Here is a 26,134-nt window from a genome sequence, read left to right as displayed (position 1 = left end):
GCCTTGGGCAACTTACCTTGGGTTACCAACTGTATATCATAGTGACCAGAGGCACCATAGGGAAGTCAGAGGAGTCCAAAGGGTGTTTTAATTTTTTAAGGTAAGTACAGTATACTCATCATATGTGGGACACTAGCCCAAGCTTCAACTTTAGTTCATACTTCATTTCTTTTGATGATGTCATATCTTGGCACAGCTAACTTTTTAATAGTTGCTGTGATAAAAAGCAAGTACTATGTGAAAGTCAATGTAATACAAGAAATGAGGATGAAGTACAAAGTCTGACTACAAAGTTGGAGAAGTGCAGTGTCCAAGATGCATACACATCCTATTAATAAATAATTTTGCTAATAATGAAGCAAACATGTTTTTTTCTTATAACTTGTGCATTAATTTTTTAAAATGGCTACTAAATTGTTGTAAAGTTGCTTGGATGAAACTATCCAATAAACAGAAATATTCAATATTTATTTTGGTCTAAAGCACCATAAAAAATTACTGAAACACTAAGACTGTTATGAACTAAGAAAACTTGGGAACCTTTAGATCATGCCATTGTTAGTCTAGTTTGGTTTCAGTGAGAGATTTAATGTCTGCTCTATTCCTTTGAAAACAAAATCAGCTTTATTGAGTTGACTTATATATAATTACAATCAATTTTACATGTGTGAAATCATCATATGATCAAGCAGTCTTACTTCTGTGTATATATCCAAAATAATTGAAAGTAGGACCTGAAAGAGATTTGTACATCCATGTCCATTGCAGCACTATTCATAATAGCCAATAGGCTGAAGCAACCTAATTGTGCATGAAATAGATGAATACAGTGTGGTGTATACATACTATAGAATATTATTTAGTTTTAAAAGAGAAGGAAATTCCATCACATGATGCAAGGTGGGTGAATCTTCAGCACGTTATGCCAGTCACAAAAAGACAAATACTCTGTGATTCCTTTTAAATATGTTATATAAAGTAGTTAAACTCATAGAATTAGTAAAATGGTAGTTTCCAGGGAGTGAGAGAAAGAAATGGGATGTTCAGTGGATATAGAGTTTTAGTTCTGCAAAATGTGAAAGCTCTAGAGAATCGTTTTACGATGATGTGAAAAGTGTACTGTACACTTAAAAATATTTAAGATAGTAAGTTTTATGTGTATTTTACCACAGGTTTTAAATAAAGAAACAGTAAAGACAAAATACTGTGAAAAAGAGAGACAACGCATTCTGTGGGACCTGCTTTACATTTTTTTTTAAATGCAAGTTTTTAATGTCAAGTTGATGAGTTTTCCATTATATCTTCATAGTGAATTCAGTTCACTTTGGAAGTAATTAAATGTGCATGGCTTCTTCTTTTTGATAGTGTTAGGAAAATGATCAGTGGTCTATCTCCTTAAATTTTCGTATCTATTAATTGAACAATAAAAATTATTAATAATTTTCTATCTATGGTAATTTGTATCTAGATTTTTGTGACATAGTGTTTTAACTATTCTACTTTTTATTCTTAGGGTACATTTAAATTCAAAGCAGAAAGTGACCTGTTCCTTGCAGAACATCACAAACTTTTATTGTATGATGGCAAACTCTCGAGTGCCATTGCATTCACATACAATCCACGTGCTACGGATGCCCAGCTCTGCCTGGAATCATCCCCTAAGGACAACCCTTCAATTTTTGTTCATTCACCACATGCACTCATGCTCCAGGTATAAGTTAGAATCTTTTAAGAATATTTTTAATGATAAATTTTAATATATTGTTGTGTGTTTGGTAGCTTCACATGCAGTGTGCCATTTTATTCTTCCTGTTATGCTTTATTTTTAATTGTTTTGGGAAAGAGATTATTGGAATCTTTTCAGTGTCTTCTATTTTACAAGGATGTGAAGGCCGTTTTAACACATTCCATCCAAAGTGCTATGCATTCGATTGGAGGAGTACAAGTGCTGTTTCCACTTTTTGCACAGTTGGATTATCGGCAATACCTGTCTGATGAGGTTGATTTGACTATATGGTGAGTGCCCTTTTTTAAATTTGATGTGTTATTTTTATCACTGTTGAGCTGCATGATATTTTTACTGCCTTTTAAATTTGTTGTAGAGTTAAAGGAGAGAATAGACGTTAAAGAAATTTGTGAACTCCAAATGTTATTACAAATCCATGTCAATAATAATGTTAATTTAAATTATCAATAGGAAATATAGAAGCTCTAAGAAATAAAGTTGTTTTTGAATAAAGTTAGAAATAGTGATAATGGATGTATGAGAAATGAATAGATTTTTGTCTAACATGCTAATTTAAAACATTTAAGATTGTTATCTGACAGTGATTTATGAGAATTTTGCTTTTCACATTTATTGATTGGATGTATTTGAAATCTGGAATTTTGATGATGTTTTAGAATAGGTGATTTAATCTTTTTTTTATTAGATTGCTTATTTGGCATATTGGTCTCCTCTGTTGTAGTGTTGAGTTTAAAGTCGGAGTTGGGAATTCTAGGATAAGTTATAAAACTTTGGAGATGATTTCAAAATGAATTTTTCATGGCTGTATGTTCTTATATAATTTTGTTAGAGAAATAGTAGAACTATAGTAAAATAATAATGTGTATTATTGACTAATTTAAAGGCATTATCCACTCTTTTTTTAAAAAAACTTTCTGTGATATTTGCTTTTATACATAACCAGTGTATATATGCAATATATATTACATATTGCCAATGTATGTAAGTAATATATATTAATGTCTACTACCAATGTATACATGTAGTGTATATTAATGATGTAATAATTTTCTCCAGATGATTTTTAGGCAACAAAATAACTTTTTTAGAAGGAATATAGTATTTATTAACTACATTTAAAAAAATTATCTTTGACATAATACTACTTTTTTTTTTTTTTTTTTTTTTTGTATCTCAGTTTTAAATCTTTGTATGGGGCTTAGTGATTTTTTTCCTTGGTGATTTTTTTAACTTTCCCACATATTTATAGGAATTGATGATAGATAGTTACAGGTAATCTCGTGCAGGAGGTTTTCTTTGTGAGAATTTCTGAGAACCTTTCAGAAAGAGATACAGCTGACCTTATTTCATTCCGTTGTGGGTATCTCTACAAGTTGGGAGGATGGGAGCGTGGCTCTTCAGTTTTACAAGTGTTCTTCACTGACTATGAAATTATGAGTTTCCTGTTGAACAGAGTTCTTAGTGTTTGAGAACTTCAGTTTGTCTTTAATTTTACTTTCTTATCTTCCCCTCTGTGAACTGTCTGCTTCATTCAAATGGGCCAGTCTGGAATTCTAAGACAATTTGAGGATTTCTATCCGCATCCGTTTGCTCCACATTTCTTTTCTCTCTGTTTGGCCTTTCACCTTTCAAAATTGAATATACTTGTTGATCTAAGTTGATCCATTCTTTAAGGTCTTTATGTACTTGTGTTACCCATTTTATTACTTGTTTTCGGCCATTGCTAATTTTTCTGTGTTGCACATGTTCATCATGTTGTTTCTAAGTAATTTACTTATTATGTTTGTGATAAAGTATATGGAATATTTGAGTAAATCATATTTTACATTAAAATTCTAAATCCCGAAACAATGTTGGAGCCAGTTTTAGTAGATCTTCAATTTCCTTGAAGTAGAGAACTTTTTATTAAGATAAGTGATAGACCACATCTATCTAGCTTTTTAAAAAATAGAGTATTTTTTTCCAAACCATAGCTTTTTTTCTTATTTCAGTTCAACTTTGCTGGCTTTTATCATGGAGTTGCTGAAGAACTCAATTGCTATGCAGGAGCAGATGCTTGCCTGTAAGGGCTTTTTGGTAATAGGATATAGTCTTGAAAAGGTAAAGTATGAAATGATTCCTACATTTTAGTGATTCTGAATTTGCAGACCATGGACTTGATCTCCTAAGTGGTTGAGAAATTCTGTCTGCAAGTGTTTTCTTGGTTATGTAAAATAACATTTTGTTGTTTTACCTTGCTTCCGTAGCTTTATTAGGGAAACGTGGTATTGAGTCTATTGGCATCTTTAACTTTGAGCATAGTTTGTGGGCCAACTGTTTTCTGATACTGACAACCTTTAATTTACTTACCTTGCCGTACGTTATTAGTGACCTTTGAAATACCTTTCTTCACAGTCTTCCAAATCCCATGTCAGCAAAACGGTGCTTGAACTTTGCCTTGCATTTTCAAAATATCTGAGTAATCTGCAGAATGGGATGCCCCTGCTCAAGCACTTGTGTGATCACATTCTTCTTAACCCAGCTCTGTGGATTCACACCCCAGCCAAGGTAATATGTGTATCGATTTTTATTATCGTTCTAAATTTTCATATTTGAGTGATAATACGAGGATTTTCATTTACCTTTTTACGTGCTATTATATAAGGTGTCAGTGGATTGCATTTTTTGATGAAGCATACTTTTAGGCAAATTTGCAAGTCAGTATATCTTTTTTCTTCTTTTTTTTATAAAGCAATATCAATATTTTAAAAAACAGCTATAGTCTTTATTTTCTGTTGCATCAAAATTTTATTTCAGAGAGACTTTCATTTATTAAGCATAAATCAAAGCTGGACAGTTCCAGTGTAATTTTTTCTATAACTGTAGTTCTGTACTATTGCAAACATACATACATATATGTGTATTTATTTTCATTCCTGAACTATTGTACTCTGTCCCCATCTCATTTGCACACATATCCCTGCTACCAACATAATGAATTCCTGAGTTTAATTCTTAAAGAGACAGCTGAAATGCCACCCTTTTTTGAAGTCTTCCATTATATACTGGTCTCATTTAATCATTTAAATTTTACATTAATTCAAATTATTAAATGCAATTGATGCACTATTTAGTACTCTAAAAACAAACCAATTATTTCTAAGTGAACATAAGTGAATTTGTGATAAAGTATATAACTAAAACCTTTGATAAATCCAAATGTTGTATTTAGTTGTCCTAAAAATGTTAATAGTGGTAGTATTAAGCAGGACTTGAAACAGAAGTTTTTATTAAATTACATAACTGCATCTGTGTTAACAACAGTTTCTGTTAGATGTATTATTTCAAACCCATTCATTTCTTCTCTCCTCCTTTCCCCCTTTTGGTTTACTTACAATGTTTATCATTGTTTAGGTTAAAATAGCACATACTTATTCTAGTCAGAAAAAGATTTCTGTAGACTTTTTTGCTTTTCTAGAGTACAGTCTTATTTTTCAGCTGGTCTTTTCACATGTTAAAGAGAAAAACAGCTGCCGACTCTGATTACCATTTGGAAATAATCAAAGGAGGCAGCTGGAGGTTGTAGCTTTTTATCTCTAGGTTCAAATTTGACCTCTTTCTTTTTCTGACCCCCAGTCTTATTTCTTTTAGAGGATTGTTTTAAATTACTTTTTAAACCTTTTAGTAGACACTTTTTCTTGCTAAACAGCGTATTTGTAAGGCTTCGAGTCTCTTTTGATGTGGTCAAAAAGTCTCATTAATACTTAGTTATAGAGAAATGTTTTTGTAATTTTATTATATCATTTCCTTAAGTTCCTGTTATTATTACACTCTATTTCTTACCTTTTCATTGTTAATAATTTTCTTTAATTTCCTGTTTAGAATTTGCAATTGATTTAGTAATATTAAATTTTCCGTCTGTTTCACCTGTCTCCTTTGTGTATCCAAGAGGGGTTATATCTACTTTTATCATAAAGGTAGTTATTACAAAGGGCAGATCGAGTTTTTTTGACATAAACATCATGTCAGAGAAGGAGGAGCTTTTTAGGAAAAATAATGATGTAATACATGCAAAATTTAGGTTTAGGGTCTTGGGAGGAACCTGTATAGATAAGTGAGTATGAAGTTTAGGCTTCATTAGTTTCATGGTAAGTTCACCTCTCGTTACCACAGTCGAGGCTTTGGAGGTATGAATGAACCTTTGTTTTTGGAAAAGGATGTTGTTCACGGTGGCTTATAATACCCATATCTTTGATCTGCTTGGAGACAGTCTTTTTTAATGACCTCATGAGAAAGATGAATTTTCTTATATACAGTAGTCCTTCATTTGTTGAATGGCTACTTTATGCTGGGCATATAGATACAATAGTGAATAAGACAGAACTAATTCTTGCCCTCATAGAATTTATGCCTAATGAGAAAGACATATGTTAATTTATAATTTGTGTGATTATTAGTTTATATAATGAGTGAATGAAGAAAAGTTTATTCATAATTAGCATATGAATAATCTTGAGGTCTCCATTCTTATCTCAATATGTTACTATTAAATCCTATCCAATTTGCTATATTTTTGTCACTTTTTGGGCCAGAATTACCATATGTTTTTAACATATCACTCTCATCAGGTCATTTCATAATCCCCAAACTTGTAATGGTTTCCCATAATGTCGTCCCTTTTCTGGCATTAAGTTTTCATGCTAATTCTCCTTTCTAGGCTTTCTAGCTTAAAAACTCAGTCAGTTGTCCTCAGTGGCTAGGCAGGTACCAAAAAGTTATCTTAGAGCCATGGTTCTTAATCTTGGCTGTCAATACATCAGGAAAGGTGTTTACACACACACACACACACACGCATACTCACACACTCACACTCACACATTGTCTGTCTTTCTGTCTCTCTTGCACACAAAAACAAAACCGAAATCCCATCCTCTCCATCCCAGATTCTGGTATGAGACAGGTTCAGGTATTAGTGTTTTTAAAAAATGTTTTTCAAGTATTTTAATGTACAGTCAGGATTGAGGAGTAATGTTCTAGATCTAGGGAAACTTTTTTTTTTATCACCGTCATTTATTTTTTTCTGTTAGAAATTTCCCGTTTTGTTCTGTCTACCTATCTTTGTTCTGTCTACTCATCTTCAAAGCCTACCTTAATACCTACTTTACTAGTGAAGATTTTCTTGACTATTAGTATAGCTTACGCTATACTAATTTCTCTGGCCTATGAATTCATTGTATGTAATAGCTCAGTGTCACTCATTCTACAGTTACATATTGGCACACGACCTTTCTTATGTTTCAGTAGGTGTCCTTGTTACCTTTGGTTTTTCACTTAAATTTGTGTGTATTTTTTGTCTTAACTGGGTTTCAGAGAGGTAAAGTGTGTATGCTATCGTATATCCTATTACAGTGCTATGCATATAGGTGGATGTAAATATTTCCCAGGTGACTGATATAACATGGTTCAGAATTTGAGCCATGTCACAGAAAGTGTTACATGGCCTCAATGACAAGTTAACTGGGCTTGTCCATTTAAACAGCAATAGCTACATCAAAATAATGTTATCTTCAGCAAGTGTATATATAGTTTTCTAAACTATAATCATCTTCTAAGCTTCAATTTTCAGTGGTTCAGAATCTGCCATTCTTTAACATTTATGGTTACTGATTGACTACCTAGTTCATTTAGCCTTGATTGTTTATTTATCAGGCATCTGGATGCTAGCCATCTGATGGTCACCCTCTAAAGAAATCACTAGGTACCTTGCAGGACTGAAAATGAAAATGCCCTCAGTGTCCAGGGAAGGTAACATAAATGTTCAGTTGTAAATGGTCAGGAATAGTTTGGTCTTTGGCCACAGGGAAAGTATATATGTCCTACTACAGTTGTTCAGTTTACAGAATAAATTGACTAGCAATGAAATGAAAAAATTCTTGATTTCAACATGAGAATAGAATAAAAACAGTCTTTATGTTGTGCTGTTGTAAGTCCTGGAATTTAGTTGTTGAATTTTAGAGCCATAATTTCACTGAAATTTTATGTTAAGATGAAATGCGTAGTGGTGGGTCACCACTCATATCCTTTCTTTTTCTTACATATTAAGAGCTTATATTTTGAAGTTAGTAAGTTCTTATGTGTTTATTTAGATTATTTATTTAGAAATAAGATTAGTAGAAACTTTCCTAATTGAAGGACAGGGGTTACCAACATGTTATAATGCTATGATTACCATCTTTGTAGTAATGAGCAATTATAACAGAATTCTGTTCTTCTAGTAGGTATTTCTTAAGGTAGGCTTTGCATTTTTTTGTATGGCTTTGTTTCTTTTGACTTATTTCTCCTTTTTTTCTTTTGAGCTACTCTTTTATTTTTAGTTATTCTAGCTTCTAATTTTCTTCAAAACAAAGAAAATTTCTAGATATCTGAAACTATGAATAGCAGTAGTAGTAAGTTTATTATAAAGAAGTTATACAAGCTCATGAGTAATTGCTGATTACTAAATATGAATCAAACAGTTTTTTCCATAGAGTAGTACTGTAAAAATTTGATATATTTGGGGGTGTTAACTTTATAATGCTATTATAAAAGAAAAATTTACCTGGTTTAGTTTTATAAGGAGTGCGTGGGCTTGTGTGTGTACATGAGTGGATATGTATTACCTGTTAAGATGCTGTTATCGAACTTGGCATCTTAATTTTTGGAACAAATATCATTTGAGTAAAGCAGCTTGAGGATAATACTGGAAACAAGTAAAATGCTGGTCTGCTTCTTTGTTTTAAACCCTTCATTTTGATCCTCTAGGTTCAGTTGACACTCTATACTTATCTGTCCACTGAATTCATTGGTACTGTCAACATATATAATGCCATTCGAAGAGTTGGAACAGTGCTACTCATCATGCATACTCTGAAGTACTACTACTGGGCAGTGAATCCTCAGGATCGAAGTGGTATCACCCCAAAGGGATTAGGTATATCGCCTCTGTTAATACATGAAATTATACGTATGGCAAATTAGGGTTTCTTTTTGTTTGTTTTAATCAATACTGTTATAGTATTTTGGAAGTTTTCCTAAATCTCATGGCAGAATTTTATCTTAATCCTATTGATGATTTTGAAAATTTGTCCTAAATTGTGATTGCTAGAGATTAATAACTTGCTGCTTTTATAAAAAATTGATAATTTTGCTGAGTTGTTTGGGGAAGCAAATATGACTAGAATGGTTGCTGTAAGGCACTGAAAATAAGAACAAATTCTGTATTAGTGACTGGAATTGATGCTGAGACCAGTTGTCACGACGAGATCATTGAAAACTGTTTTTGGGAGATGGAGATTTCTTATAAGTAGGGAGTATCCTCTTTTAATAGTGAAATTACAAAATTTCAAAATTACAAAATTTACAAAATTAAAAATTACAAAATTTCAGTAATTATTTTCCTGTATATTCATGACTAAGTTACAAAAAGGATAATATCAAGTCATCATGTCAACAGTTCATGGAAAGAATCAAAATAAAAATTTAACAAATGGTAGCTCTTTTGATTGTAAGTATTGTAAAACTTGCTTCCAACTGGCTTACATCACAAAAGGGAGTTAATCAGCTTGTGTGAACTGGCAGTTTCAGTAAAACTCGGTGGAGGGGTACAGAATATGGCCCTTGGACCCACTTTGTCTCTCTCCATTTCTCAGTTCTTCTCTCTTGGCTCTTCTCATGTATTCTCTCCTTTTGTAGTACCAAGCAGCCACTCCATCTTCACCTTATCACAACTTTAAATCCAGTAAAAGAGCCAGATGCTTCTATTTAGCATTTCCAGCAAAAGTCTCTTAGTAGCATCTTTGCTGCTCGTTGGCTCTGACTGCATCATGTGCCCATCCATGCGTCAGGTTTCACCAGATTGCCCAGATATGTAGGTCCATCCTGTCTTTGAAACACATGAGAGAAGAAGGGGAAAAATTGAGGGCCGTTGCTTCAAATAAGGAAATAGATGCTGGAGAGTCAAACAGCATAGATTCTGATTGTACTCACAAGCTTTGGCTGTTCTGTGATTTATAAAGAAAAGGTATCATGTTTGTGCAATACTTTTTTTTTTTATCCTTTTCAAAATAAACTCAGTTTATTCTTAATGAATATGCTGTCTATAATTTAGAAAGCTGTGAGGACATATAGAAGTTATATGATCTGTTAGAGCTGACAGGGTTGTGGCAGATCTAGCAATAGGTCACAATTTCCTGATGCTGAAATTGTAACATATACTGTGCTGGGTGTTAGTATTATATTTTGGTCTTGATGTTATAACTGATTAGTGACCTTGGGAAGGTCTCATACTTCAAGTGAGAGAACTGAACAAATTTTATCATTCTAGTAGGTAACTCTGTAACTTATTCTTGGTCTCTGAGTTGTCATGTGGAACAAATTTTAAACAATTTTCTTCTTATTTTAATTGATATGCTCAAGGTCATGGTGGTCCTATGCTCTGGTGGTCTAGGAACTAGCTGTACATAGTGATTAGCTGGGGAAGAATTGCAGAAAACAGGTACTAACTTAGGAATCTTAGAACAATGGGTGTTTGGTTTCAAAAGCTTCCTACTTGGGAATTATATGGTTGAGACATGAAAATTGACTTTAATGTGAGCCATGTGTGACCAAGGGCTTGCTCAAGAAGAGGAGATGTCAGAGGTAGTCAGCATAATGTTTCACTTCATGAATGATACTGTGTTAAGTTGTACTTTTTGAGATTTTTGTATTAGCTTACTCACTGGTAATAGTAGAGAATGAATTTTTTTTTCTTGCTAAATCACATAGTGTAGATTTTCCTTTGCTTTTTTCTTTGTAAACTTGTGTTACCATAGTAACATTCTCAGTCTTTTAAAACAAAATATAAGCATATATTATTATCAAATATAAAGTTTATTACCTCATTTTTGTTTTTGGATTCCTTTGACATTATTCAGAATAAACAATTTAATGTATAAACTTTCAATTTAACGTATATAGTTTCATATGAAAGTGAATATCTTTCTAGAGGCATAAAACTTTAGGAAACTGACTTTTATGTTTCTTATAAATAAGTGGAAAAACTATTAGGAATGAGAATTTTATACTTAACTTTGAAATCTTTGGAATACTAAGTGTATGTATGTATTTTTTTTTCTTAAAGATGGACCACGACCTAATCAAAAAGAAATACTTTCTCTAAGAGCATTCTTATTGATGTTCATTAAGCAATTAGTGATGAGGGTGAGTTCATATTTTTTTATCTATAGCATATATGTGTTGTAACTTATAATTTCAGATAATGTACAGTCTTGGTTTATTTACTATTTGTTCTGTTATTGGGGTTACACATTGGAAAATACTTTGAAAGCTATTTGTTTCCATATTTTTTATTCTTCTTTCTCGGGCATAAGGGCAGAATTGGAGATTGGCGATTGTGATATATGTTATACAAATTTCTGTAGGAGTTAAAGTGTATTCATTCCTTCATTCAGCAAATATTTACCAAGTTTGTATTACTTGACTGTTCTTGGCACTAGTTGATGCAGTAGTCAACAAAGCTGCTCTAGGAGATTTTATTTTTAGGGGACTCCTTGTACCTGATATTCAGATTTTGAAAAATAATTTTCCCGAATAAATGTACCACATAGGTGTCAGTCCCTAGAAATGATTTTATTTGGTCCCATTCCATTCTGTAGGTAAAGTAAAATTTAATATCTTTAAGGAAGATGTTTTGTTTGTATAAGACGGCAATGTAAAAATGTATTTGTTGCTAATATTTTATTCAGTGTTTTCCTATATCATTTTATTATTCTTTATGATTTAATACTTTGTTAGATGTCACATAATATGGTAAGTGGATCTAACTTTTAGTGTATCTTTCAGACTCAGATTATATTATTTCCATTTATTAAAAAATTTATTCTTTGAATTGTGTTTTTCTACACTTTCCTAGTGTGTTCCCTAATTCTCTTATTGTTCTTTGAGATAGTAGCTTTGTTTTATGGTTAATAAATTGATAGTGTAGGTTGAACATTTTCATTCTAAGTTCATATTTAAAAGTCCAGTGTTTTTTCAGGGGAAATTACTACTTGATTTTTAGTACCTGACATTTTAGCTTGGTAATCTCAGAAACTGTTTATTTTACTCTTCAAATTTAATATGCAAAATAAGTAAAATTACCTTTTGTATTTAGAGGAGTGATAGATATGGACAATACTCTTAATTATTATTTTCGCTTATTTAAGATTCCGTATAAGCTTTACTAGATAGTTATACACGGTGCCGAAAATAGGATGCTGATGTTGGACTTCATTTGACTACTGTACAGTCTTGAATACTGCATGCCTTTAGTACTTCCTCTAATTTTTATTTTAAATTTAGATTCTAGGTTACATTATATTTTTATATTTGTAGTAACTAACCAAGTTGACAAATCTGTGTGTATAATTTTCCTTAAAAATGTTTTTTTTTTTTTATGCAAGTTTAAGATACTTGTATTATGTTTTTAAAGGATTCTGGAGTAAAGGAAGATGAACTACAGGCCATTCTTAATTACCTGCTCACTATGCATGAGGTAACATTTGAATTTTACATTTTGGGATTTTATTTCATGAAGCCGTATTATGGGCTTTTGTTTAAAATGAAAAAGTTACATTTTTGATTAATGGTATAGCTGTAATGGTGAGTAGACGTATCTGGGAATTAAATCTTAGTACTCTTCATGTAAATATCCTTTATTACCTTAAGAAGGCTCTGAGAAATATCATCAAAGGCTTTAAAAAGTATTAAAATTATATCTCATTGAACTAATTATAAAGTATACCAAGAATACTTTCAGTGTATTTCAAGGAACCAGTGTAACATGAGAAAACAGATAATAAAAATGACTAAAAGTAACTGAAGTTTTAAATTCATCATACCATTTTCCTGTTTATTTTGCATGTTCAAATATTGTTAAGTTAAACAATTAGTTTGTACCGGGATTTGAAATTATGTGATTGAAAAGGAGGTTGAAATGTCTGGGGTTTTTTTTTTCCTTCATTTTTTAGCATCGGGAAAATGTAATATATGTCAAATGTAGTCTAACCAAATAATCTGATTAAATGTGTCTTAAATAAGTAAACTTTGGCAGTTGGAATTTCACATAAAGCACAGCATTTTAAATGATAGTTGACATTCTTGTGTTATAATTCTTGAGTTAATAAGTATTATAGAATAAAATACTATATCTTAATCATTAATGACAGAAATATTGTTTGGACGTATCTTTGTTATTTGGGGTTTGAAAAAAATGGATTAAATTTCTTGGTTAGATCATATTTGACTCAAACGTTGATGATTGTGATTTTCGGTTGCATTTCCTAGCAACGTGTTATTTATGTGATTTCATTTTTTATTAACCCTAAGGGACTGAAGTACTTTATAAAACAGAAACTGGAAGTCACAGTTTCCTCTGAAACTATTAATTCAGGGATCTTTCAGCTCCTACAGATAACACCTTTCCGAAACCTCAGTGCCCCAGTTTTAGATCATTTACTAAGCATATTGAGAATAAGGTGTCTGTTAGCTGCCATAGCAAAAGTTCAAAAGCAGAGAATAAAAACCTAGAGGCAGGGCAACAGAGATAACTCACTGCTGCTTCCCAGCGAGTTATCTGTGGCTCAGTATTGCCCAAGTTGGCCCTGATAATACACATACATACTGACATAGTCAACAAAGGTTGTGACTTTCTTTTTTCGGTTTCAGAACTCATATTGCTCCTGTGCTTTTCTGTAAATGTTATTAAGTTATATGACATACAGTAATATGTTGACTCAATAAACATTTATCAGTATCTGTAGCATTAATACTGAAAACATAATATGTGAGAACTCTCCAGTCATCATTTCCCAAAAAATCTTCTTATGGAACTAGTTTCTTGTGAGGCTCAGGGAACAAAGTGGTTCAGGTGTTAAGTTTAGGAAATTATGCATAATTTGTCACCCCCAACACCACCACCAGATTCACAACGTCTATTAGATATTAACGGCTCTAACATGTCTTGCTGAACATTATAGTTGCCTCTCAATTTCTTGAAGTATAAATCTTCCTTTAAAACCAAAAATCCTGTTAAATCAGATCTATTTTATCTATAGAGTATGTTTTAGGAAATCTTGATATAGGATAAGAGTCATTTTATTTCTTTGATTAAGATTATTTGACTAGTGATGTATAGCTTTAGTATGCAGATGATATGCATATGTAAGAAAACAATTTGTTAAAAGCAAATATGTTTCTTTATGTCTACTTATATTTTTAATGTTGAAATTTCTGTTTCAAACGTATTCAATTTCAAATAAGTTCTTTATTTAAATTTTTTTTAAAAATGATTTTAGGATGACAATCTATTGGATGTCCTACAGCTCCTTGTTGCATTAATGTCAGAACATCCTACCTCTATGATTCCTGCTTTTGACCAAAGAAATGGGTTGCGGTAAGAGTTCAATATATTAAGATTTTTAATGTATTTAATAGCAGTGATTAGTTGGGAAATGATAGTCTTAGATATGAAATGTATTACTGGATTTTGTGTTATAAAATGAGTTACAGTATACGACTCCTTTATGTTATGTTTTTTCAAGAAATCTTAATTATAGAGGATCTGTTACTATTTAATTGTTGAGAAGTTAGGCAAATCATTTTACTGTTTTGTATAGTTAGCGATGTTATACAGCTATTGTAAAGGCGAATTGTTTAGCAGCGTTATCTTTAAGTTCTGGAACAGTAGTATTCAATTGTGAACCAAGAGCAGATCCCTGTCCTAAGAGGAAATCTGTCTATCCTGTCCTTCATACTAGAAGTCAAAAAGGAGAGAGAGAGGGCACTCTTGTCTTGTTCCTGATCTTAGTGGAAAAGTTTTGAGTTTCTTCTCTTTAAGCATAACGTTAGCTGTAGGTTTTTTGTTTTGTTTTTTTTTTTTTTTACATGAATGGGTGTTTTGTTGGATTTTGTCAAGTGCTTTTTCTGCATCTACTGATATGATCAGTAGTTTTTCTTATCTGTTCATGTGATGGATTACATTCACTGATTTTCAAATATTGAACTAGGATTGCATACCTGAGATAAATCTTATTTGGTTGTGGTATATAATTCTTCTACTACTTTTTGGGGTTTGATTTGCTAATATTTTGTTGAGAATATTTTCATCTTTGTTAATGAGAGATACTGTCTGTAGTTTTCTTAAAATGTCTTTTCCTGATTTTGGTTTTGGGTAATGGTGCTTTATTGAAAGGGTTAGGAAGTATTCCTTCTCCTCCTATCCTCCGAAGTATATCGTAGGGTGTTGGTGTAATTTCTTCCTTAAAAGTTTTGTAGAATTGACCAGTGAAACCTGGACTTGGTTCTTTTCATTTTGGAATGTTATTACTAATTCAATATCTTTAGTAGGTATAAGCTTATTCAGGTTATCTGTTTTTATTTTTGTGTTTTGACAGATTGTGTCTTTGAAGGACTTTATTTCATTTAGGTTATAGAAGTTGTCAGCATAGAGTTCGTAGTATTCCTTTATTATTCTTTATATGTCCATGGGATCTGTAGTGATATCCCCTTTCATTTCTGATATTTGTAAATTATGTGTTCTCTCTTTAGTCTTAGGCTGGCTATTGATTTTATCAATCTTTTCAAAAACCAACTTTTGGTATTGATTCTCTCTATTGGTTTCCTGTTTTCAATTTTGTTGATTTCCACTCTAATACTTACTTTCTTCTTACTTTGGATTGAATTTTCTCCACTTTTTCTAATTTCCTAGGGTAGAAACTTAGATTATTGATGTTAAGTCCTCTTCTTTTAAAAATTTTTTATAAATGTGTATTTAAGCCAAACTGATGACATAGTCTGAGGAGCAAACAGTCAAATGCAGAATAACAGTTTTGCAGTTTCTTTTACACATTTGAAATTAAGGAAGGAAATAAGGAAGATTATGTGTAGGTGGGGGAAAGCAAAGTGGGGATTGGATTATGGGGTAGTTAACAAGATTATGTGCTTTCATGAGGGTGGTCTACTTTAGGAGGAAAGGTCTGAAAGGGAGAATTTTATAAAGTTGTGTTAACCTAGATGCACAGAAACAAAGGACAGGGCTTGCTTAAGGCAATAGTAAGCCTTTTACTGAGGAAGTTATATGCCTGAGTCATGACTGCCCACCATGACCTGTCCAGTTATGATCAGATAATTTATGATTAGGTCACCCTGTGAGATTATTTTCTATAGAACCCCTTTTTTTTCCATCCATAGTTCCCCATTTTGTTCATAAACCTGAAGGTTGCATTGATGACGATCCTTTTAGCCTCAGTGCTGGGCGGACTCATTCCTAGGAAGTCTCAGTATCCACAATGTCATGTTGACCACTGGGGATTGAGCAGTACCGTAACCTTGGGACCTGAGTTGAGGCCACATTTTCCCAAAATGGGTAGGGCAGGTTAATGGAAGACAGTCAGGTCTTATGGTCTTTATTGTGAGGGTGAAAAAACACTGGATCATTTCTGTCGTAGGAACTATCAGGATCCAAGTTTTGCCCTGTTTCATTTTTCTGTATTTGGAATCTAGTATAACATGAACCATGGAAAAAGTATTAACAATTCTCTTACACAAGTTCAGTAATCATGAACAGATTATATTTTAAAAATGAAAAAGTATACCATTATGACTAATATCATTAGCAAACAGTTTAAGACAATCAAACAAAATGGATTCTGACTTCAGTATCAATCTTTAGGTATCCAGGCCTTATGAATTCTTAGGAAAGCTTCTTGTCCTCAAAAGAGTTTTTGATGTCTATAAAGGGGAGCTGTCCATTTGCAGTTAGGCGCCTGACAAAAATCCTTAACATTGAGGTTGGAGAGTTTCTTTTATTCATTGTCCTTTCCAAAAAATAAAATCTAAAGTCATGGCACATTACTTAAAGCAAGGAAGCCCGCAGTTTCTGGAGAAGTTCACCCAAGTTCACCTGATACGAAGTGGGGAGCTGGTAGGGTTCAGTGGACCCGCGCTTGTGCCTGGCACCAGGTCTGTGTCCGCAAGGTCATCGTGGGTGGGCTGGTTCAGAATCTACCTGCACTTCTCCAAGAAAAAGTTTACATAAAAAATATCCAAACCTGCAGGGAATTTTCATGAATTTATTTTAATCAAACTGATGACATATGCTAGGGAGCAAAGTAGATGTCAAATAATCCCTCTTGCTTCTAGCTTTCAGTGCTAGAAATTTTCCTGTAAGCACTGCTTTTGCTGCATCCCATGGATTTTTATAAGTTGTGCTTTTATTTTCATTTTGTTGAAAATACTTATAATTTTTCTTGAGATGTCGTTTTTGACTTACATGTTATTTAGAAGTGTGTTGTTTAAGTTCCAAGTATTTTGGAATTTTGCAGCTATCTTTCTGTTATTAATTTCTACTTTAATTCACTTGTGGTCTGAGAGCAAATATTATATGATTTCAAATTTTTACATTTGTTTAGATGTGTTTTATTGCCCAGAATGTGGTCTACTTGGTGAATGTTTCATGTGAGCTTGAGAAAAATGTGTGTTCTGCTGTTTTTTGGATGAAGTAGTCTGTACATAAGAGTTTTTTTCCAATTGACTGATGGTATTGTTTAGTTTGGCTATGTCCTTACTGGTTTCTTGCCTGCCGGGTCTATCCATTTCTGAAATAGGGGTGTTGAGGTATCTATTATAGTGAATTCACCTATTTCTCCTTGTAGTTCTGTTCGTTTTCACCTTACATACTTTTAGGTTCTGTTGTTAAGCTCATACATCTTAAGGACTATTATATCTTCTTGGAGGATTGCCACCTTTATTATTATGTAATTCCCTTCTTTATCCCTGATAAATTTTCTTTGGAGTCTGTTCTGTCTGAAATTAATATAGTTATTTTTGGTTTTATTTGGTTAGCTTTAACATGGTATGTTTTCTTTATTAATTTACATGTCTTTATATTTAAAGTGGTTCTTTTTAAGATAACATATAGTTGATGAGTTTTTTTATTGCCTGAAATAAATGTGAAATTCACCTATATCTAGAAATTAGATTTATAATCATATAACTATGAAAAATGTACACATGTATCCATACATATTTTAAATCTTTACTTTTGGATAATATACTCAGAGTAATTTGTTTTTAATTTTAATTCATTCAGTGTTATCTACAAACTTATGGCATCAACAAGTGAAGGAATCAGAGTACAAGCTCTCAAGGCCATGGGCTATTTTTTAAAACACCTGGCCCCAAAGTGAGTATGCATCACATCTGAAATAAACTGTAGTATATTACTTATTTATTTTATAAATTTTTGGAATAGTATTTGTGTTCTTTGTTTTCTCTAGTCTCTCTTTCCTTTATTTTTGTTTATAAAATGCTGTATAAATTTAATCTCATGTCTGCATATTAAAAATAAAGTGGGAGCAGGAGTATATTATCTTCTATGAAGATCATTTAAATTTTGCATTTATTTTTTGTTCACTATGAGAATATATATGTATAAATTGAATTCCTGCTACAATAGAGATTTCATTACAGGTGACTTGATCATCATTTGCTTTATCTGTACTATGAAATTGACATATTTACCTGGTTGTTTGTTAGTGGTGTATTCTATATACATACTTGAAAACTAAAACTCCCTTTTTTTTCTTAGCTGAAATGCAGGCATTCATAACCTAGTGTGCCTTATACCAGAATTGGTTAATTATGAAAATAAACAGTTTTGGTGGTACAAAAGTGTTGTTAAACTGTGGTCTTTATTTTGAATCCGTGGCTGCCTGTAAATAAAGTTTTATTCTAACACAGCCACAATAATTTATTTGCTTATTATCTTTGGCAGTTTTCACGTTACAACAGCAGTGTTGAATTTTTGCTACAGAGACCATATGATTCACAAAGCCTAAAATATTTACCATCTAGCCATTTGCAGAAAAAAATTTGACAAACTCAGGTATAGGATTAAAATTTATAATCCTTCAGTTTCTGAATTCTTGCTTGGAAGTGTAATTTTGGTATACTTATCTTCACATTCATTTTCTTAATTTCTTACATTTCTGCTTTTTTATATGCATTATTTTTCTACTTAACTACTTACGGGACTTTATCAGCCATGGTACAATAATGCTTAGTGCTGATGGAGAAACTAGTTAATAAGTAATTGCTCTTATGATTTTTAGTGGTATAGCTAGTCCTGTATTTTATTTTTTTTTAAATTTAGCTGTGCTTTTATTATAATTTATATTCTTGTAAGGATTTTGTGGCCTTATAAGTTCTAGGTCAAAGAAAATTAAGGTAGTTTTATTGAGTTGGAAGTTGTTGGTAATTGGAAAAACATTTTTGTTCTCCCACTTTCATACTAAATAGTTGATAATAAAACTGTGCATTTGATTCTTTCTATGTCATTGCAGAAGGAAAGCTGAAATCATGCTTGGACATGGATTGTTTTCATTGCTAGCTGAAAGGCTCATGCTTCAGACAAATTTAATCACAATGACCACGTATAATGTTCTGTTTGAGGTAGGAGTCTAGTAAGAATTTATTTTTATTAATTTTTTATAAAAATGCCTGTACAATTGAGTTGATAGTGTCTAGAAGAAATAAGATTATTTAGGTTTGATGTGCAGTTTTGAAATTAGTTACATAAATGAGCTGTGGCTGTATCTTAATCTATTAATCTGTAAATTATTAAGCATGTGGTCTTTTAAAAAGTATTGTCTCCATTGTATTAAATATTTGATGTCTCATTTTATAATTAAGTAAAAATAAAGTTACAGTGTTGAAATCATTTAATATAATGCAGAAGATATTTAGCAAGACAGTATTGGACTGTGTAATTAATGTTTATCAGTGTCGTACTTAGTTATTGATAGTAATGGTAATACAGTGGTTGTGATAATATAATCTATTGTTTTACTTTTGTAGATTCTTATAGAACAGATTTGTACGCAAGTGATTCATAAACAGCACCCAGATCCTGATTCTTCAGTAAAGATACAAAATCCTCGTATGTATTTAATATATTTTTAGTTTTTTAAATTTTTGTCCACTGTATTGAGTTATAATTGACATAAAACCTAAGTTTAAGCTCTTCAGCCTATATTATATGTAGATATAAATGATTACTACAGTAAGGTTTATTAACCCATCCATCATATCAAGTAGTTATTGTGTGAATGTGTGGTAAAAACTTTTAAGATTTTTAACTCTTAGCAACTTTCAAATACACAGTACAGTGTTGTTAACTGTGGTCACCATGTGGTCACATTATATCTTCAGAACTTATTCACCTTATTCCTGGAAATTTGTACCCTTTGAGTACCTTCGCCCATTTCTCTCAGAGGCTTCTTTTTTTATACTTATTAAAAGTAACTTTTACTACTAAAAAGGTTACTGTGAAAATTCTAAATTTGATAATGTTGAAAACACATCGAAGAATATTTTAATATAGGCAGGGATATAATACTATTTTCATTTGTGTTTGATGTTGAATTTAACTTGAAATTAACCTCAGGTTATGTGGAAATGTTTATATAGAGGTTTTGAAGAATTATATGCATAAGATTTTGATTTACTGTATGTTCAGATTTTCTGCAAAATTTTGATTGAACTATTTAGCGATGTCAGGCTAAATTACATGAACCATAGAGGTAGCTTTCACTTTAAATTACTGTCGATTTAAGAATACCAAGTTTGAAATGGAAAACTATCTACTTACTTTATTGTTTATGAACTTAGTCTGTTTAACAGTTTCTTCTTTTGATATTTTGAATTCTTAAGTACTTGAACGAAATGTATATTTTTCATCTTGCTTTTTAAGATTATTGACATTACAATAACTGGTTTGTAGAGTTTTGAAGATTAATTTTTGTGTGATGAGTTGTGTTTGTTTGTAGTACTCTATTTCAGTACTAGTTCTAAAAACATGTCTATGAAGTTTAATTTTTCTTAAACTTAAGGGAAAAAATCTTGAAAATTTAACAATCTAATGTAAAATATATTTTATATGGTTATGCGGAAGATGACTTATCGAAGTAAGAATTTTAGAATATATCATTTACATAATGTACTGGCTCAGAAAAAGGCAGGCAGCGTACATAGTATTGTGTTTAAAAGCGTAGGCCGTGTGGCTTTCAGTCTTTTTTGTATATCTGAAGTTTTGTGATTTGGGGTAAATCACCTAATTTCTGTATTTAGCTATCACTGTACAATGTGTTAATACTTGTATTTTCTTGAAATAGTGTTTCTTGAAACAATAGGATATCTTCAAAATTAGTGGCTATTATCATCATCATTCTCATACTATCATCATTATTGTAATCATTGTTCAAGTAGAGAAATTTTGAATTTTCATTAGAAGCATTCAGTAACTGTTTCTCAAATATTATTTATATAATAAAGAATTTTCATATTTTCTGTTTTGAACTTATTGCTTCAGAATTGCCAAAAACATTGGCAAAGGCTAGTTTAAAATTTCTAAATTTTATTTGAGTAAAACTGTAAAATATTTAATCTCAAATTCATGGTTATGGTTTTTTTTTTCTTTAAAGTTCTTGATTTAGTATATATTTTTAAAGACGTTCTTTTTAAAAGCTAAATACAAGAAATTTAGACAGCATTATATTTAAGACCTTTGCAGTAGTAGTTGTATGTATATTGGGGTGTTAAATAGATTTTAATTTTTTTTGGCTTTTTCTGTATCTAATTTTACCTTTAAAAGTATGGATGCAAATCTTGACATCTTTTCAAATTTATGATGATAAAGAAAAGGATATGTGTATACCATAAATTTTGTTGAAAGGTGAGAATTTTTTTTCTGAATTTTTGATTAGTGTTTTTTTAGATCAACTTTACTAATTGGCAGAGATTAAGGAGAGTTGTTAGCAGTTTTACCATCATGTAATTTATTTATAATTTAACTTAATTTATTATAACATTTTAAAATTTAACTTTTACACATTCTGATTGTGAAATAAAAATTTTTTGGGTGTTTGCTCATGAATGTATCATCATTCATTTCTTCAGATGATGATATTTTATATAATACAAAAGAAGATGGTATTAGTAGACATTTATGTCAGGGAAATGAAAGGAATTGCAATGTATTGATGATTTTTCGTTATGATTTTAGTGTTTTGATTTTTACTAATTTACCAATTGTGTTACAGAGATACTTAAAGTAATTGCAACCCTACTTCGAAATTCTCCGCAGTGCCCAGAGAGCATGGAAGTTCGCAGAGCATTTCTTTCTGACATGATTAAACTTTTTAATAACAGTAGAGAAAACAGAAGGTGAGCAGGATCAGAAGGCCTTAATTTGCAGTATTCAAGTCCAGCTTTGAATAAGCCCATTTGTTCTAAGATAAATTACTTTAAAAAATACTGTGAAATGAATTTTCCATAATCTTTTGTCTTTAAGTAATGTACCATACAGTTGAGTTTTCAATGCCACATTCTTTAGTTGTTTTGAGTACATAGATAAAGGGGAATTTTTTGTTTTTTTGTTTTTTTTTTGTTTTGAACTTGTACTTTTTAGAAATGTTTCAGATGATTAATTTTTTGAGTCACTCAGTATCCTCTTATAATTTTCAGGAGCTTGCTACAGTGTTCTGTGTGGCAAGAGTGGATGCTTTCTCTCTGCTATTTTAATCCTAAGAATTCAGATGAGCAAAAGATAACAGAAATGGTATATGCCATATTCAGAATCCTCCTTTACCATGCCGTCAAATATGAGTGGGGTGGCTGGCGTGTGTGGGTAGACACCTTATCAATTACGCATTCGAAGGTAAGTTTCTTTATGAAAGTATATTTTAGCATTTTAAATGTCTACGATCTTGGTTTTACTCATTAAAAAATTTTTTTATACTTAAAATCAGAACGAAAGGTAAATTATTCTCTGAAAGTAAAGCAAAATGGACGACTAAAATGGGATAACTAAAAAGAAATTTAAAGTATTTCCAACTTCTTCAGAATCAGTACTGTTTTTTCAAATGTCATTTGTGTGCATAATTAACTTAAAGTGAAACCTCATGCCACAGCATAAAGGAATTTAAATATTTAAGAATCCATTTTCAGATGTGGTGCTGTGAATTTTATCGTAGCTTGAAGCTTTTGAACACAAGGTGGCGCAGTATATTCAAAGATAAGTTGTTTTTCTACTGTAAGGTGGTTGGTTGAGTAAACAGAAAAGCTCTGACTGCCCTTTGCTCATCTTCCAGTCAGTTAAAAAATTGGTTTGGAAGAATCTATTAATCTGTTTTTTTTTTAAATTTTTTACCTTAAGCTACTGTCAGTTATTTATTTATAACTTTTGTTTAAAGAGTAAATGAAATATTCTAGACATAAAGAATGGTAAAGAATAACGTACTCACCACTTGGTGTGGAACTGGGTTCCCTATCCCAGTTGCTGTGCCCATCGTTGTAAGCCCCCCCATCTCCCCTGCTATCCTGGATTTGGTGTTTTTATTTGTTTCATATATATATTTAACAACATACATATAATACTAAACAAAAAGAATTCTGTTTTTCACGTTTATATTTAACATAAATGATATATTAAATGCATCTTTCTGCAACTTGCTCTTTTTACTTGTTATTGTTTGAGACTCATTCACATTGACCCATGTAGTTGTGCTCATTTTCTCATTTCTATTGTGTTCCATGACAAGACTTTATTTACCAGTTGATGATCATTTTGATATATGTTGTTTATATTTGGAAGTTTTCTTATATATATATTTCTAGATGTGAATTGCTGACTTGTAAGATGCAGATATTGACCATTATAAGATCATTGAAATTCTTTTCCAAAGTGCTGTATCAGTTTACATTCTCGCCAGTATTGTATAAGTTCTCATGTTCTATCTCCATACTGTTAATTAGTATTTTCTTATTTTGTGGGAGTTCTCTATATAGTCTTGGTCTTAATCCTTTGCTAGCTATATTGTTTATGAATACTGTTGTCAGTTTGTTGATTATCAGTTTATTTCTAGATTTTTATGCTTTTGTCTTCCGAGGAAATTTTACATTTCAAATAATGTAAAATGTATTAGTTTCCTTCCTGCTTTATGCTTTTTGTATCTTGTTTAAGACTTCTGTATTCAGAAGGAATGTAATTATATGATTATTTATATCAAGTATAAATTGACTAAAAGCAAAAATGATAAAGTAGATGTATCTTTAAATGTTCTTATTTTATCGACTGTCATAGTACTTTGGAATATTTTATTATTCTATTGGAACATATTGTCATTTCCTAATAAATATGTTTTTAGGTGTACCTAAGATTGAACATACCTAAGATTTATTCATTTTGCCTTTTCTGGTCTCAGTGAGAGGAAGGTACTTTATTATAACAGCCAGGCATGACCTGAGAGCTAAATCTAGCTTGACCTGTTCTGTAAATAAAGTTTTATTGAAACACAGCTACTCCACTTATTTATATATTTTCTATGGCTAGTTGCGTGTTATAAGTATTGAGTAATGCAGCAGAGACTATATGGTGCCCAAACCTCAAATACTATTTGGCACTTTACAGAAAGTGTTTGCCACTTCTGATCTAACTTGCTCTAGTTCGTGCTGATGCCCGGCTGCTCTGCTTTCTCTTGTAGTGGGCTGCTGTAGTCTGGACTGATTTTCTGATAGTAATGTTTTCCCCTTTACAAACACTAATGATAAAAACGGTTGAGTTGGGGCCTCATATATGTTTGGATTAGACTTTAGATAATCTGGGGGAATTCTAGGTTAGGAAAGTGCCATGATAAATTAGATTTTTCAGATTTTTTAAATAGTGTATGTTAATTCAATACTTTTGTGTACACTTTAGTTTCCCAAGTCTTTAGGAAAGATGGCTAGAAGACTATAACCTTTGGAGCAGTAATTTTTAATGTATAGCCTGAAGACCTTGGGATCCCAGGACACCTTTTCAGTGAGTGTGTGAGGTCCTTTCACAGCTATATACCTGAGGATGGATTTTCATATACTTCAACCAAAACAATATAACGCAATAGATTGAATATGAAAATAGATATTAGAATGCAGTAGTCTTCTATTAAGCGTAAGTTAAAGAGATATGCAAAAATGCAAAATGATGGTATTCACATTATTTTGATTTGCAAAATCATTTTTTCAAAAAAAAATTTATTAACATAATGGGTTTATTGTTGACATATTATTTGTAAATTTCATAATATTTGTACTATTTCTTTTAATTTCTAATGTGATAAGTACTAATAGATACTCCTGATATAAATAAAAGGTCTTTGTGGGGCCTCAGTAACGTTTAAAAGTGTAAAGGAGCCTAAGATAAAAAAGCTTGAGAACAGTTTAAGTCCTAGGGTATTTAGAGCAATAGACTTGTCTTTTTGAATTTTCTATCTAAAAAATAAAAGAGTCGGAGTAGAAAATATCTCAGGTGTCTTTCAACTTTTGAGCAGTTATGATTAAATGTTTACATCCAGTTACCAATTTATTTGTGTAATGAGAACTTGAGCCTTGGAGATAGGATAGTCCTGGGGCTAAATTCTGATTTATAGAAATTTTTAGTTGTATAATATCAGGCAAGTTTCTCAGTTTTTCTTAACAATCAGTGTCTGATCTAGAAATGGTAAATATATAAATATTTACATTTGTAATGTGTGTGTGTGTGTATACGTACATTTAAGAGTTAGTGAGTGAAATCACAGAAAATAATGCTCAGTGACTGTTTTCCTATGTTATAGCTCTATCATTTCTCTTATTCGTCTTTTTTCATTTTTACTGCCAGCACACTATTTCAGGCCCTAATCGCTTCATACTTGATATGAACACGAATTTTAAAATAAAGGCTTATTTATATCCAAATTAATTTGGGTAGCTCTGAAGTGTTTAAGGAAGAATTGCGACTACCCAAGTTAAAAATAGGCTGTGTGGTTCTTATCCAGTCTCCATCCCTCCTCACCTCAAACCTAATCACTATTTGAATTTTGTGTGTATCATTTCCTTCTTTAAAAAGTTAAAAAATGTATTCCAAAATAATATATTATCTAATGTCCCCTATTTTATGATGTCATAGTGTATGGACTCTTCATGTTTTTCTGTCTAACTTATGTTTCTAAAATGTTTTTAGTATTACATATATCATATAGTTTTAATTCATTCATTTTCAATGCTGTGAGGTACTCAGATGCTTGAAGGCAAAGGTTTTAATAGTCATCATTTTCAAACTTTAACTGTGGCTCACAGTAAGAAATTTATTGTGACCAAGTATGTATGTGTACAGACACACACACACACACACACACACACACACACACACACACACACACTCCTTTCCCCCCACATACCTGAAACAGATTTCATGAGACGGTATTTATCCTTATTAAATCTCGGCATATAGTGATGCACTCACTCTTTCTTTTCTTT

General features: G+C 31.5%; 1 protein-coding gene across 8 annotated transcripts in view; it reads left to right on the top strand.

Annotated features, from left to right (window-relative positions):
- LRBA (LPS responsive beige-like anchor protein) overlaps positions 1 to 26,134 on the top strand; it is a 541,206-nt gene that overhangs the window by 66,565 nt on the left and 448,507 nt on the right. For all 8 annotated transcript variants that reach the window (XM_036234292.1, XM_036234286.1, XM_036234291.1 and 5 more), the window contains 13 exons: positions 1,514 to 1,711; positions 1,883 to 2,016; positions 3,739 to 3,847; positions 4,142 to 4,294; positions 8,528 to 8,696; positions 10,884 to 10,963; positions 12,234 to 12,296; positions 14,098 to 14,195; positions 17,892 to 17,984; positions 19,144 to 19,252; positions 19,658 to 19,739; positions 21,901 to 22,024; positions 22,325 to 22,517. In XM_036234292.1, coding sequence (XP_036090185.1) covers positions 1,514 to 1,711; positions 1,883 to 2,016; positions 3,739 to 3,847; positions 4,142 to 4,294; positions 8,528 to 8,696; positions 10,884 to 10,963; positions 12,234 to 12,296; positions 14,098 to 14,195; positions 17,892 to 17,984; positions 19,144 to 19,252; positions 19,658 to 19,739; positions 21,901 to 22,024; positions 22,325 to 22,517 — 1,605 coding nt within the window. The remainder of the gene's footprint in view (positions 1 to 1,513; positions 1,712 to 1,882; positions 2,017 to 3,738; positions 3,848 to 4,141; positions 4,295 to 8,527; positions 8,697 to 10,883; positions 10,964 to 12,233; positions 12,297 to 14,097; positions 14,196 to 17,891; positions 17,985 to 19,143; positions 19,253 to 19,657; positions 19,740 to 21,900; positions 22,025 to 22,324; positions 22,518 to 26,134) is intronic.

The sequence above is a fragment of the Rousettus aegyptiacus genome, unplaced genomic scaffold (assembly GCF_014176215.1).
Source record: "Rousettus aegyptiacus isolate mRouAeg1 unplaced genomic scaffold, mRouAeg1.p scaffold_m13_p_16, whole genome shotgun sequence".
NCBI lineage: Eukaryota > Metazoa > Chordata > Mammalia > Chiroptera > Pteropodidae > Rousettus > Rousettus aegyptiacus.
Note: the sequence above shows the minus strand (reverse complement) of the source record. Positions and strands in the feature narration are given on the sequence as shown.